Source organism: Phalacrocorax aristotelis, chromosome 5 (genome assembly GCF_949628215.1).
Source record: "Phalacrocorax aristotelis chromosome 5, bGulAri2.1, whole genome shotgun sequence".
NCBI classification, from domain to species: domain Eukaryota; kingdom Metazoa; phylum Chordata; class Aves; order Suliformes; family Phalacrocoracidae; genus Phalacrocorax; species Phalacrocorax aristotelis.
The window spans coordinates 216,006-228,411 of record NC_134280.1 but is presented as its reverse complement, the minus strand read 5'-3'; the positions used below and the strand labels follow the sequence as shown (position 1 = coordinate 228,411).

The 12,406-nt window shown below is 36.9% G+C and overlaps 1 protein-coding gene across 29 annotated transcripts in view; it reads right to left on the bottom strand.

Moving 5' to 3' along the window:
• Positions 1–12,406, bottom strand: part of BAZ2B (bromodomain adjacent to zinc finger domain 2B) — a 164,033-nt gene that overhangs the window by 69,547 nt on the left and 82,080 nt on the right. For all 29 annotated transcript variants that reach the window (XM_075092630.1, XM_075092643.1, XM_075092634.1 and 26 more), the window contains one exon: positions 58–219. In XM_075092630.1, coding sequence (XP_074948731.1) covers positions 58–219 — 162 coding nt within the window. The remainder of the gene's footprint in view (positions 1–57; positions 220–12,406) is intronic.

Genomic DNA, 12,406 nt, shown 5'->3' with positions numbered 1-12,406 from the left:
CTTTCTGCGCGTGCAGAAGTTTGATAAAATTATTCCCTCTACAACTGTAGCCATTACCTTTTTCTGTACTGCTCCGACTATTTTTTCCTGCAGCTCTTGAGTGGAATGAAGTAGAATCACGACTCTGCGCAGGAGGTGCAAACAGTGGTGGAATTCCCAAGAGCGGTGGGAAAAAAGCTGCCCCGGGACGAGAGTGCGTGTCTGCTGTTCGCCACCATTCTGCACCACAAAGGAAATAAAAACAAACTTCAGTTGTTCTGAGAATATATTTAAATATGTCTGTAAGCATGTTGCTGCACATGATCTAGAGCAGACTTAGTAAATCTGGGAGTAAGAAGAAAACACAACACTTAGGAACTTCTTGAATGACATGAATTCCTCACAACAATTCTGGTCTTAAGCCATTAAAGCCGTTCTGGTAATGATTTCAACAGAGTTTTATTTAAGTACATTCCGAAAATAAATACTTAATAGAAAGCTATGTGGCAGTGATCACCCCAAAATGAAACTTCTAGTCTTATAAGCAGGATCGATATTCACAGGTCACTCTTCTGAGTGAATATTGATCATGAATAATTAGTATTTTATTATTAAATATAAATAATAATGGTAAAATAATTTAAAATCCTTATTACCTCAGCGGTCTTCCTTACATCAGAACTGTGAAAAAGGGCAACAACAGCTTTAAGTCACCTCTGCAATCTCAGTCTTGGAATACTCCAAGGCCTCCACCACAAACGCAGATCTGAAGCAGTTCCCCATGAAATTTAATATATTTAATATAGGGATCTCTAGCTACTCTACAGTAACTCTGACCCACTCTAAGAGGTTTCTACCCTGGAGTCTGACATTGGATCAGAAAAAAGCAAGTTCTCTATTTTTTTCCTGTAACATCTGTACTAAAATGACTGTTTCACAACCAGAGGCAGAGTGCTTATTACGAAAATTCAAGTGGTTGAGCAAGGAATAAACATTTCTTATTTAAAAAAACATCTAATACTCTTTTTGGTTTTGTTGCTGTTTTAAACTTTCATCTTAACTGGTTATTGATTTTTGTTTTCCAGGAAAATGAACTCCAAACGAGTTGATACGGTCCCTACAACTTCCAATTTTTAAAGTTCTTTACTATAGCAGCCACTGTTTAGAATATTTATGCTACCCTTACGGAATCCTTTTCTACAGATTCTTGAAACTCTGCAAGACCAAACTGACTAAGTTTTTTAATACGGCACTGCTAAGCCTAAACAATGACATAAGAGGCAAATATCCCGTGCACTGCTCCTGTCACAGGCTTCTGTGCTTAAACAAGAGCCTAGAAACAGTGTACAGATTTGCATAGAGGAATTCTTTAAAAGTATCAGGGTTGTCTTTTATAATAGCTGCTGTAGTAGCTACAACTACATTTTCTAACACATTTATTAGTCAACAACTGAAAAGAACACAACGCATAATTGAAGAACCACCATTCAAATCCCTCTGAAAGAAACTTTGAAAGAAGATCCTATAAAAAATTATATATGTGAGAGATAAAATGTGTTTGGGGGAAAAAAAAAAGTAATATTTTTCCAAGAAAGAAAAATCTCTTCCAAACTTCTCTTAAAACTCTCTCCACCCACCACCAAACAAAACAGTAGTGACATCACATTACAAGAAGCAGAAGAATCAGAAACCTGACACATAAACAAGAAGCAGAAGAATTAGAAACATGACTCACAAATGCCATTGTGACAAGGGCTAGAAACATAGGTATGGTCTACATAAAAGCTAAAGCTAATAAGCAAGTGCACATAAAATAATGCAAGTCATGGAAGAGGTGGCTATCTCTTGGCCAGGTCCTATACTGGGCATACAACTGTGAAGGTATTTAAAGGGTACCAATAATAAGTGTTTTGGTACAGCTGACTCACACAAAAAAAGTTGTTAAAACACAGTGGGCTTTTCTTTTTCCCTTTTCTTATGCTTAAAATATCAGATTTGTGACCATGCTTTCCACTCTTTCAGTGAAAACCTTATTACGTAACACTAAACACTAGAAACACACTCCAAGGCACAATCTACACAAGTAACAGGATGAACTAGGTGTAAGCAAGTCTCTGACTTCTGTGATCAGCTGCTTTTCCTCTTATTGGGAATTACTTTTTTAGGGCTTAAGTGCAATTATGATTTTTTTTAAAACCCTGAAACATTGATTAAGTTGTGGCATACATTCAGGACAAAAACAGTTTTGCATAACACCCCTGTGAACAGCTGAGAAAGGGCAAAATCTGGTTTGGCCCACTGGCACGATATTTTTATCTTAAGAAATGAAGCATTATGAGGACAAGAACTGTGCGTTAAGCAAAGAATTTCTGCTATTTTACACACATACATTACCACTGTGATTAAAAGAATTAAACCATATAGTTGAGCAGGATTTAGTCTAGTGCATTTTAAGACAGTTACTTCATATTGCTATAAAACGCATTAAGAAGGTAAGGAAAGTAAGAAATAGCTATGTAAGTATAATGATATTACATACAGTAGTTAAGAATCTCAATGAATACATACATGAAGTTCAAACAATGCTAATAAATTTTAACCTGCCAGTGTCAAACAACACTGAAATTGTAAGAACATACATCACAGTGATTTTAAAATGTTATAAACAAAAGATTCCAATTGATAAAAAGACACAAAATATGGCTAGAACACCAGCAATGAAAACAGAAGACTGGACACTCTAGAGCAACAATTGCAAAGCTTTCATCATTGTATGATAAGCAAGCTGTAACTGATCTGCAAAAACTTCACATTATTCCATTAACTTAAATTTGGAATTTGAGCATGGCTTTACATGTGAGTCTTGTATGTATTCTGAATGGTCCCACAAAGTTACAGAATCATTGCCTTGGAATGTACTAAACAAGAAACGTAAAAACAATGGTCACTGGACACTATATATAAAATAGTACGCATACAGACAAAGGTGCCATTCAAAGGCTTAAGCAAGATTATAACAACTACATTGAGCAAGACTGCCTAAAATAACTTCTGAGCTATTTATTGTATTATCAAGATCTATGGAAAATACTGCCCTTCAATGAGACAGCAAACCAAAATATCAAGATTATTAATTTTTTCCCTACATTTATTTACCTAGATACTTGAATATAAAAAACACACCTTTACAGACATGAGTGTCTCAATTTTTAGTTGAAACTTCTAAGAACATCACAGAAGGTCAGATGCAGAGTTCTTCCATTCCTACTTCAGCAAAACTAAAGTTTTCTCAATGAAGAAAGTTTCTCTTGCAAAATGGAACAAAGCCAATGGAACCTATGAACAACCACCATCACCCATAGCAAAGCTTAAAACAGGTACCCATTAACTCTGCTGCACTAACACGTTAGATGGCCATTACAACTGAATGAATCTTTCCATGTAATAAAAAATAATTCACTGAATGAGAACATCACAGGCGAATCAGTATTCACTGCTTTTTTGAGGTATCTTACCCCTCCTTACTTCACCTCTACATGCACTGCTTTCAGATGCTTTTGCTTTGTGTAGGTATGTATATAGTATCTCATTATCCTCCCAGTAACAAAAGTTCTGCTTTTACTCCTCTGGCATTAATAACTAAAACAAAATTCTGTCATTTGTATCAAACAAAATTTTAAAAACACTAAAAGATCTCTTTGCAATATTTGCTGTAGGTTTTTACTAGTACCTAACCATACACTCCTAAATCTCTACTGGAGGTGGAATCCCACAGTGCTAAATTCTACCTTGGGGGTGGGATGCAAGGCATCTGGACACACAGGGCACTGCCAGCCGAGAAAAGGGGAGATCTCCTCAAGATACCCACTTCCTGGCAAGAATATCTTTTCTTCAAACTACAGAAAAACTGAATTAAGAAGCATCTTGACTTACTGCATACTTTGGAGAAAGTAAAAATCTCTCTTAACTCATCCTCTGCAGACTGCATTTAGAATACTCCATACTGGTTTGGGTCCCAAAACCAATAAAGACACTGACCTCAAAGCTTTGATTATGAGGCTGCACTAGATTATCTCCTGAAGTCCTTTCCAAGCTTAGTTTTTCAACAATCTATGGCTACAGATACGCAGAGACCCAAGGTAGTTCTTAATAAATAAGCAGCAACCGCCAGAAGCACTCTAGCTATGGAGGTTGAAGCTCCAGAAGGCCAATTTACTGTACTTCTCAGTAGGATTAATTAACCTATGGGATCATTAGCACAGTGATATCACTGGTTACAGCCTAACAGGCTTGACCTTCTCTTTGATGTGTTTTACTGAACTGCAAAGACTTACCCTACACATGTTGGAGGGAATCTCATTCACACATGTAAGAAGTCCGGTGTGTCCCACCTGAACAATTTGCCCCTTTGCTCTAGCACAGAAATAGCACCATTTGAATTTTTAGTGAACACATTTTTTGAAGAGGGGCATACAATAACCTCTTCTTCCCCGCCCGGCTCTGTTTGTTGGGGGTGGAACAGAGAAGAGCATTATCTTGCTGCTAGATGACAAATGACAGTAGAGATGGACTACACTGAGTATGTTCCAAGATTTGTCTTCTACAGGGTGGCTATAACACGTTTCTTGAACAGATCATTTCACTAGATTTTACTCTGTTCTTCAGAACTCCTGCCAGAAGCACCAAAATTTTTACATGAAGCAATGAAAATGCCAACAGGTCCAGCCACGGTGTTTATTTAAAACTTTCCAGGGCAGGTACTGATCCAATTCCCTGCCTTCTAACAACCTCTTTTAATGCACATTCTCTTGAAGAAAAAAATGCATTACAGAAAACCTGTTCCACCCTCAAAAGCATTCAGTCTTCAGTCATGCCACTGTGATAAAACTTATACATCTCAGAATGTAAACAATTAACACATCCCATCACCATCATAACAATCAGACAGGGGTGATTAAAAGTTGATTATTTTTTTCTTATTAGAAAGCCATTATCCCATTGACAGGCCTTCACCTTAAAAATTAATGTATCAAAAATTTCATAGCTTCATCCCCCTCCAAAACTGGAATGAACAAACTAAAAGAAGATGCAAGACATTCTCCACCTCTCTGAGAAAATCCTCAGAACAAGCAACACACATTGAGCAATTCTACCTGCAGAAATTAACAAAAAGTAATTCAAAACAGCAAAAAACCTCACCAGAAATCCTAGAGGAACACCTCACTGAGCAACAGTTAATGTCTATCATGCCACCTTCCTATTTCTTATGGAGAAATGTCCATTGCTGGGGGGGGTGGGGGTGGCGACAGGAACCAAACAAACAAAAAAAAAAACAAATCACAACACACAAAGGAATTAGCTGCCTTAACTGCAATATGGTTGCAAGTCTTCACTTTATAAGTGTACTGTTAGTGTTTTCCATCTTTTGGTTTAATTTTAATAAATGCCTTAGAACAAAAGCCTCTTCCCTTTTTTTTTTAATTATCATCTGTTCTTTGATAGAAAAGCACCACTCAAACATTCCACAGCTGTTATCTTCATATTTACAGCTTCAACTATGGTGAGACCATTCATTGTAGGATTTATCACTCAGAAATAACTACGAAAAGGGAGGTTTGGCAATAGTTTATTTCATCAGAAGTCTAATGTCATCATTGTGTAATACACCACCTTCTAGAGAGGGCTGCTCTTTTTGCTGACTCTTGCATGGACCATTTAAAAGGCATAATTTCCCATACAAAGTACTCCGTGATACCATTATGAGGGCATATACTGTCAGACTTCATGCCAGATCATCCCTTACTCTGTGAGGAATCTTATCTGATTCTACCAAGTGATTAAGAATAGTTCTAAATGACAAAAATAAGCCAAATGAGGTAAGAGGGACAATGCTTACTTGAATTCCAAGACTGTATACATCTTCTATGCTCAACTCCATTTTTTAACTTTGAAAAACATAAAGGAAGAAAAGACAGCCTATGAGTAGTGTCTATGTTAAAGCAGAAAGCAGAGCTGGAGGATACTTCTACCTCAGACAAGTGTTTGTTCAAAGAAGGGATGTCTGGCATTCTGGAAGCAGGAAAACTGAATTAGAGAATCTTAACAATCTTCCACACTAATTAGTTTCTCATAAGCTATAAGAATCCCTGGTTTTATTTAACTTTTTTTTTCAAGAATTGTTTCTGCTTCTTACATCTATGAGAACTCAGCCAAATTAACAATAACTACGTCAAGCAATCAATTGCTAAGTGCCAGTAGAGTATCTTTATTTTAATGCCCTTCAAACAGTTCGGAACTTCCAGCTGTAGAGCGGGCAATGAGCTGCACCGTTTGTCTACAATCTGCCACATTGTTTCTGACTGTACTCTAATTTTCAGGATGTACAGTGTCCTTTATTTGTTTAATCAGCAGGTACAACTGCTCCAGTTTCAACAGGTGCCCCTGCTTTTAACTTCAGTATGAGTAATGTCACTGTAAGAATGGGAGGTTGGCTGGCAATCTGAAGATAAGACATGAAGGGTTGGAGGAAAAAAACCAAGAGGGCTAGATGAACTGGACTGTAAAAATTATGTGTAAAATATAAGCATAGATGGAGTTGTGCATACCTTAAAACAATAAGGAGTGTGAATCTAATGCAGGAAGGGAAAGAAGTGGAAAGGAAAATGGAAAGGTGAAGTAACCATAAAGAAGTAAAGAAAGTTTCTTTGAGCTGCTACACACCTGGAAGGGTGGGGAAAGGCAACACAGAAAAGAGCAGGCAGAGTACAGCGAGTTGGCATGGGTTTGTAAGTTAGAACAAGGCAAGAATTCATAAAAACATAGGTGAGAGACAAAAGACCAAAGGGATGACCAGAAATTTCATAGGACTTTCAGAGCTAAACTTCAACTTTTGAGATGGCATGAACATGAGGATACAAGAAAAATCAGGAAACTCCAAGACTGTGAAAGCATAAATAACCAGAAGAGCAGAATGGTTGTTAACAGAGAGAAAATGCAGGAAAGGATGAATATCAAAGAACAGAAGGTTCATTTGTGCCATGTTTTAATAAAAAGAGCAGCGCACCAAAAAAAGACAGCATTAGAAAGACCCAGCATTCCCTGTTTTCCAAGAGAGACTCACTCTACCACCAAAGGCCTCTGCAAACTGATCGCAGTTATGTGGGACATGGTACACAGAAAACATGACTTGCCCTTGTTTGTTAATTCTATTCCTCTTTCTAGATTTTTCTTTTTTAAGGCTATTCTTGTGTTAGGGTATATAATGGATAATTTTGGAATGATCTCCTGACTGCGGTATCTCATCATGTGAGCTGTTATGCACACAGGGGCATTCACTAGGATTTTTTCACTTCTTAGCAACTAGAAGGCAACATAATGGCAATATTACATACACCATGCAGGGAAATTCCTCTTGTTCATTTCAAATTTCTGGTCTAGGCGCTATTCTTTCTTTTTCTTCTCCTCCAAAACAAAAATGGATTTGCACTTAATTTCACTGATACTAACTATTGCAGGTGATGTGTATAGTGAATATTTCTTTATACCTTCAGCCTACGTTTAAAAACATTGTATTTCAGTTCTTCGTTTGCTGAACTTAGTTGAAGTGTCTTTTAACTTCAGTTAGTAAATTATCATATTAAAAAAAACCTAACAATCACAACACAACCTCATTTATATTCCTTCTTCCACAGCTGATGTCCATACTCACCTAGTAACTCTAAATGTTAGTTACCATCTGCTACACAGTTCAATTAGGAAGCACCACAATACTCATTTTGTGTTCTTTCTTAAAAAAGAAAAAATCAGTAACAACATTGCTTCTCTCTCACAGAGGTGATTCTTAATGATGCTGATAAGCAGCAATGCATTGCAATGTTTCATAATACTCTGAAGATAGGTCAATCTAAAACATCCTTTGAGCTTGTTATCAACTTTCTTCAACACAAAAAGAAAGAAGAGTAGGTGACATTATACTCTATCACACATTATTATGGCCTTTTAAAAAAACACACTGCGTGCTACCTCTGGCACTATCTAATGTGTCCAGAAAAGTGAACCCATCAATTTTTAAATATGTATTTAGAAACATGGAAGAAATAAAACTTAAAAGGAAGATGGAAGCAAAGTCTCGTGACAATAAACTGAACTGTAATGACATCTTCCTGCTTTCTGATTAGATAGAAACATTAACAGTCTGTCTAGCAATTAATTCTAGTAGTTCCTTAAATTTTCCTATTTTAGTGTTTGCTCTTCAAGTTATTAACTTACTGTGGGCATGCTCTGCATAGCAAAATTTCATATTAAACTGCACTCCTTAGCATTCTTGGCTTACTTTAACCAGGTTAAATATTTTCGAGCACAGCTTTTGAAATTCTACTAACCACTACACAGATAAATGATTGAAAGCATTACTCCAAAGGGCAACATACATTTCAACAGTGCTGGTCTCTTAGTAACAAGGAACGGTAACTGTGAATGCCTTTGTTAATATTAATGAATTTCACGGTACAATATAAGGTTTTCAAAAGTGCTAAAACAGGAATAAATAAATAATGCCTTAAAATACAAAGCATCAATGCACCAACCAGCAGATAATACAAAAATAATGTGGTGTTTCAAACAAGGCGAAGGGTATTTCCAACATACACAGCAAATCTAGAGAACTGCTTAGGGTGACAGAAATTACTGTGTTTTTTCCTTCTTTTTGCGTTGTTCTTTAATCATTACAGTGCTAGCAATATTTGCCTTCTACATGCCTCTCAACACCAGTAAGTCTTCCAAACTCCTTTGTATGCATGATTCCAAACTACTTCTATGTATGATTTCATAGCACTGATGAATGTCCATATGTGCGCGCGCGTGTGTATATATACATGTATATATGTGTATATATATCTATATATATATCTATAGATATATATATAGAAATATATATATATAAAAGTTACAATCATCCACTCTTATGCCTCATCTGGATAGCAAAACGCCAAAAATATCTGTTAATTTAAATGAAAAGCAAAGCACTGGCTATCTCATTAAAGCACATCCAAAAAAAATCATTTTAATAATCTCTGAATAGTCTTTCGCAGAAGCAAGTACACAGATAACAAATATGAATGGAATTGCGAGGACTCCATCTTTAACTTTCCTTCATAAATCATAGGTTAAAATAAGCTAGTCTTGGACTAATTTTCTTTAAAAAAGGAAATTTTCAAAAGGGATTTACCAAACTGCACTCTACTGAGAAAGCTGATACATAATTTAGGTACAAACTCTGCAGATGAACTTTGAGCAGTAGAAATACAAGGAACAGATACAGAGCACTGACCTACTACACCATATTTTAAGAAATATCAAATACATGGCAACTCTTTAATGTAAGAGCTACTAAGTGCTTGATGTGGTTTAAATGAAATTATTTAGGTGCTCAAATACAATGGTTTCCTTTAATCTCTAACATTCAAAAAGCAATGAGCTGAAATTGTTTTTCTTTCAATGATGTTTCTACAAAATCCTTTCCCTACAAATAATGGTAAAATTCTAATGCTTCTAATTCAAAATGTTTCACTCATCAGTGTAATCCTTATAGCCAGTATTAGAGAAGACAAAATTTTGAACATGGAATTACTTGAGTTATGCCTATTAAAGTACTTTATCCACCCCTCCCACCCACCCTGCTTTTTTTCCTTCATATTTTTGCTTTTATGTTATTCCATAACACTGAAAAATACCAGGGCGTTTCCGGGGGGGTGGGGTGGGGGGGTAGTGGAGATGGTTTGGGTTTGATGTGGGATTTTACAGTGCGTTAGGTTGGGTTGGTTTTTTTTCCTTGTGTTGGGGGATGGGGGGGTGTGTGTTTCTCTTTTTGTGTTTTTGTTTGTTGTTGGTTGGTTGGTTGGGTTTTTTTACATCTGGAATATTATTCTTATAGTCTTTTCCCTAAATAACAGAGTTTATTTAGCCAGCACCTGGACCCCAGTGCACTGTGCAGCCCAAACACTGAGAAAGAAATCAGCTTCTGGCCTATAAAGTTAATAATATGAAGCAGGAAGTCTAAGCGAGACTGGTATCCATGTCAATTTTGCTATTCTCACATAGCATTCAGAATCCTTAAGATGTCCAGAAATCAGTAAATACCTACAAGCCTCAGGCAAAAATTTTGACAAAACCAAGGAGTTATATACAGTTTTACATTTTAGGCACTAAATCTGATCTGTCTCAACATTTATTTCAGGAACCACAATATAGTTTTTATATAAAGACTAAGACACAAAAAAATAGTTGACGTTTTAAAAAAAAATCTTAATATAAATCAAAAAATCAAGTTGAAAATGACAGACTTTTCCAATTAAAACAATCCTGTGACTTTGTGAACTTATGTCCACAATTTTAAAATTCTTCTGGGTCTCATTTAAGGAGAAATAGGGGACTCCAAAAAGACTGAAGATTTCTGCTTTGACAGAAGCAGCTTCTGGTTTGCAATAAAAAAATTTTTTTATCTTGATTTTATAAACAGTTAGTGAACTTCTTTTTTTTGAAAATTAAAAATAAAGAACCCTACAGTAAGAGTCAATTGTTCAGCTTTGAACAGTTTCACATCCTGGTATTATTGCCCGTCATAAAGACACAATACTGAATTATGGTATCATTTACTCATGTGAGAAAAGGCTGTTGATTTATATTCTAACAAAGTTGATAACATAGTCATAATGAATTTAAACCTCTTTCCAGAGTCAATTTTCTTTTCCAACATGCCTTCTTATTTTCAGCAATGGGTGAATAAAAAGAAAGCAAGTAAAGTATCTGCTTACTTCATTGGAATGCTTCAATTCTTCAGGATCTAGTCCTGTATTAATCAATTAAACTAACATTATGCGATGTATTCCATAATGGTTTCACACAGGTGCTTTGTCTATTTGACCTGGGCAAACGCCAAAACAATCTATTGGTAGTATCATCCCCCTGGCAAAGCAGAAAGACTCCCAGTCCTACTCACCATGCTTTGTGGGGACCTGATGGGGTATGCAATCAAGTTTATTGCAAAGACTACTTAATAGGCTATTGATTGTTGCAAATAAAATAAATATATTAATTGGAATAAAAAGAACCTCTCTAATCTAATGCATAGTTTAAGTAAGGGACCTTTACCTTCCTTTAGTAAGAATAATTGTTTATTCTTAAACAGTTATTAGATGCTAGAGAAACACTTTTTTAAATATGAAGATAATTTAATTATCATGTAGAGATTGATAGACATTGTCATTTATTTTTAGTTTTGTGTTTAATTTTTTGTTTTTGTCAGTTATTTGTGGGGTTTTTTTCTGGGGTTTGTTTTTTTTTGTTGTTGTGGGGTTTGCTTTTGGGTTTTATTTGTTAATACCACAGAAGTGAGTAACATCTCAGTTTAGGAACAGGCTACAATACTAGTCTATCTTGACTACAGAGTATCTTGTAAGTTCAAGTTTTGACTCAATTAAATCATTGTTCCAGCCACAGGTCATTCATAGGAGGAAGAAGTCAGGCAGAGGAGCCAGGAGATCCGCGTGGATGAGCAAAGAGCTCAGAGCATCTAGAGAAACTCAAATGGAAGAGGGAGGTTCACAGTATGTGGAAAAAGGGACTGGCCACATGGGAGGAATATAGGAATGTTGCCAGGGTATGCAGAGATGTGACGAGGAAGGCCAAGGCCCACTTGGAACTAAATCTGGCAATGCACGTCAAAGATAACAAGAAGCAGTAAAAGGAAGACTGGGGATACAGTGGGCCCACAGCTGAATAACGAAGGGGCCCTGGTGACGCAGGATACAGAGAAGGCAGAGTTACTGAATGCCTTCTTTGCTTTGGTCTTTACTGCTAAGGCTGGTCCTCACACATCTCAGCCCCCAGAAGAGAGAGAAAAAAAATCTGCAGAAAGGAAGACTTCCCCTTGGTTGAGAAGGATTAGGTCAGAGATCATTTAGGCAAACTGGATCCTCACAAATCCATGAGCCCCGACGGCACGCATCCACGAGTGCCGCGGAAGCTGGCGGATGTTCTTGCTGAGCCACTCTCCATCATCTCTGAAAGGCTGTGGAAGACAGGAGAGGTGCTCAAGGACTGGAGGGTAGCCAGTGTCAGTCCAGTCTTCAAAAAGGGCAAGAAGGAGGACCTGGGAAACTATAGGCCGGCCAGCCTCACCTCCATCCCTGGAAAGGTGATGGAGCAGTTCATCCTGGAGGTCATCTCCAGGCATGTACAGGAAAATGAGGTTATCAAAAGTAGTCAACATGGATTCACCAAGGGGAAATCAGGTTTGACCAACCTGATAGCCTTCTACGATGGCACAACCGGCTGGGTCGACAAAGGGAGAGCAGCGAATGGTTACCTTGACTTGAGCAAGGCATTCAACACTGTCTCCCATAATATCGTCATAGGTAAGCTTAGGAAG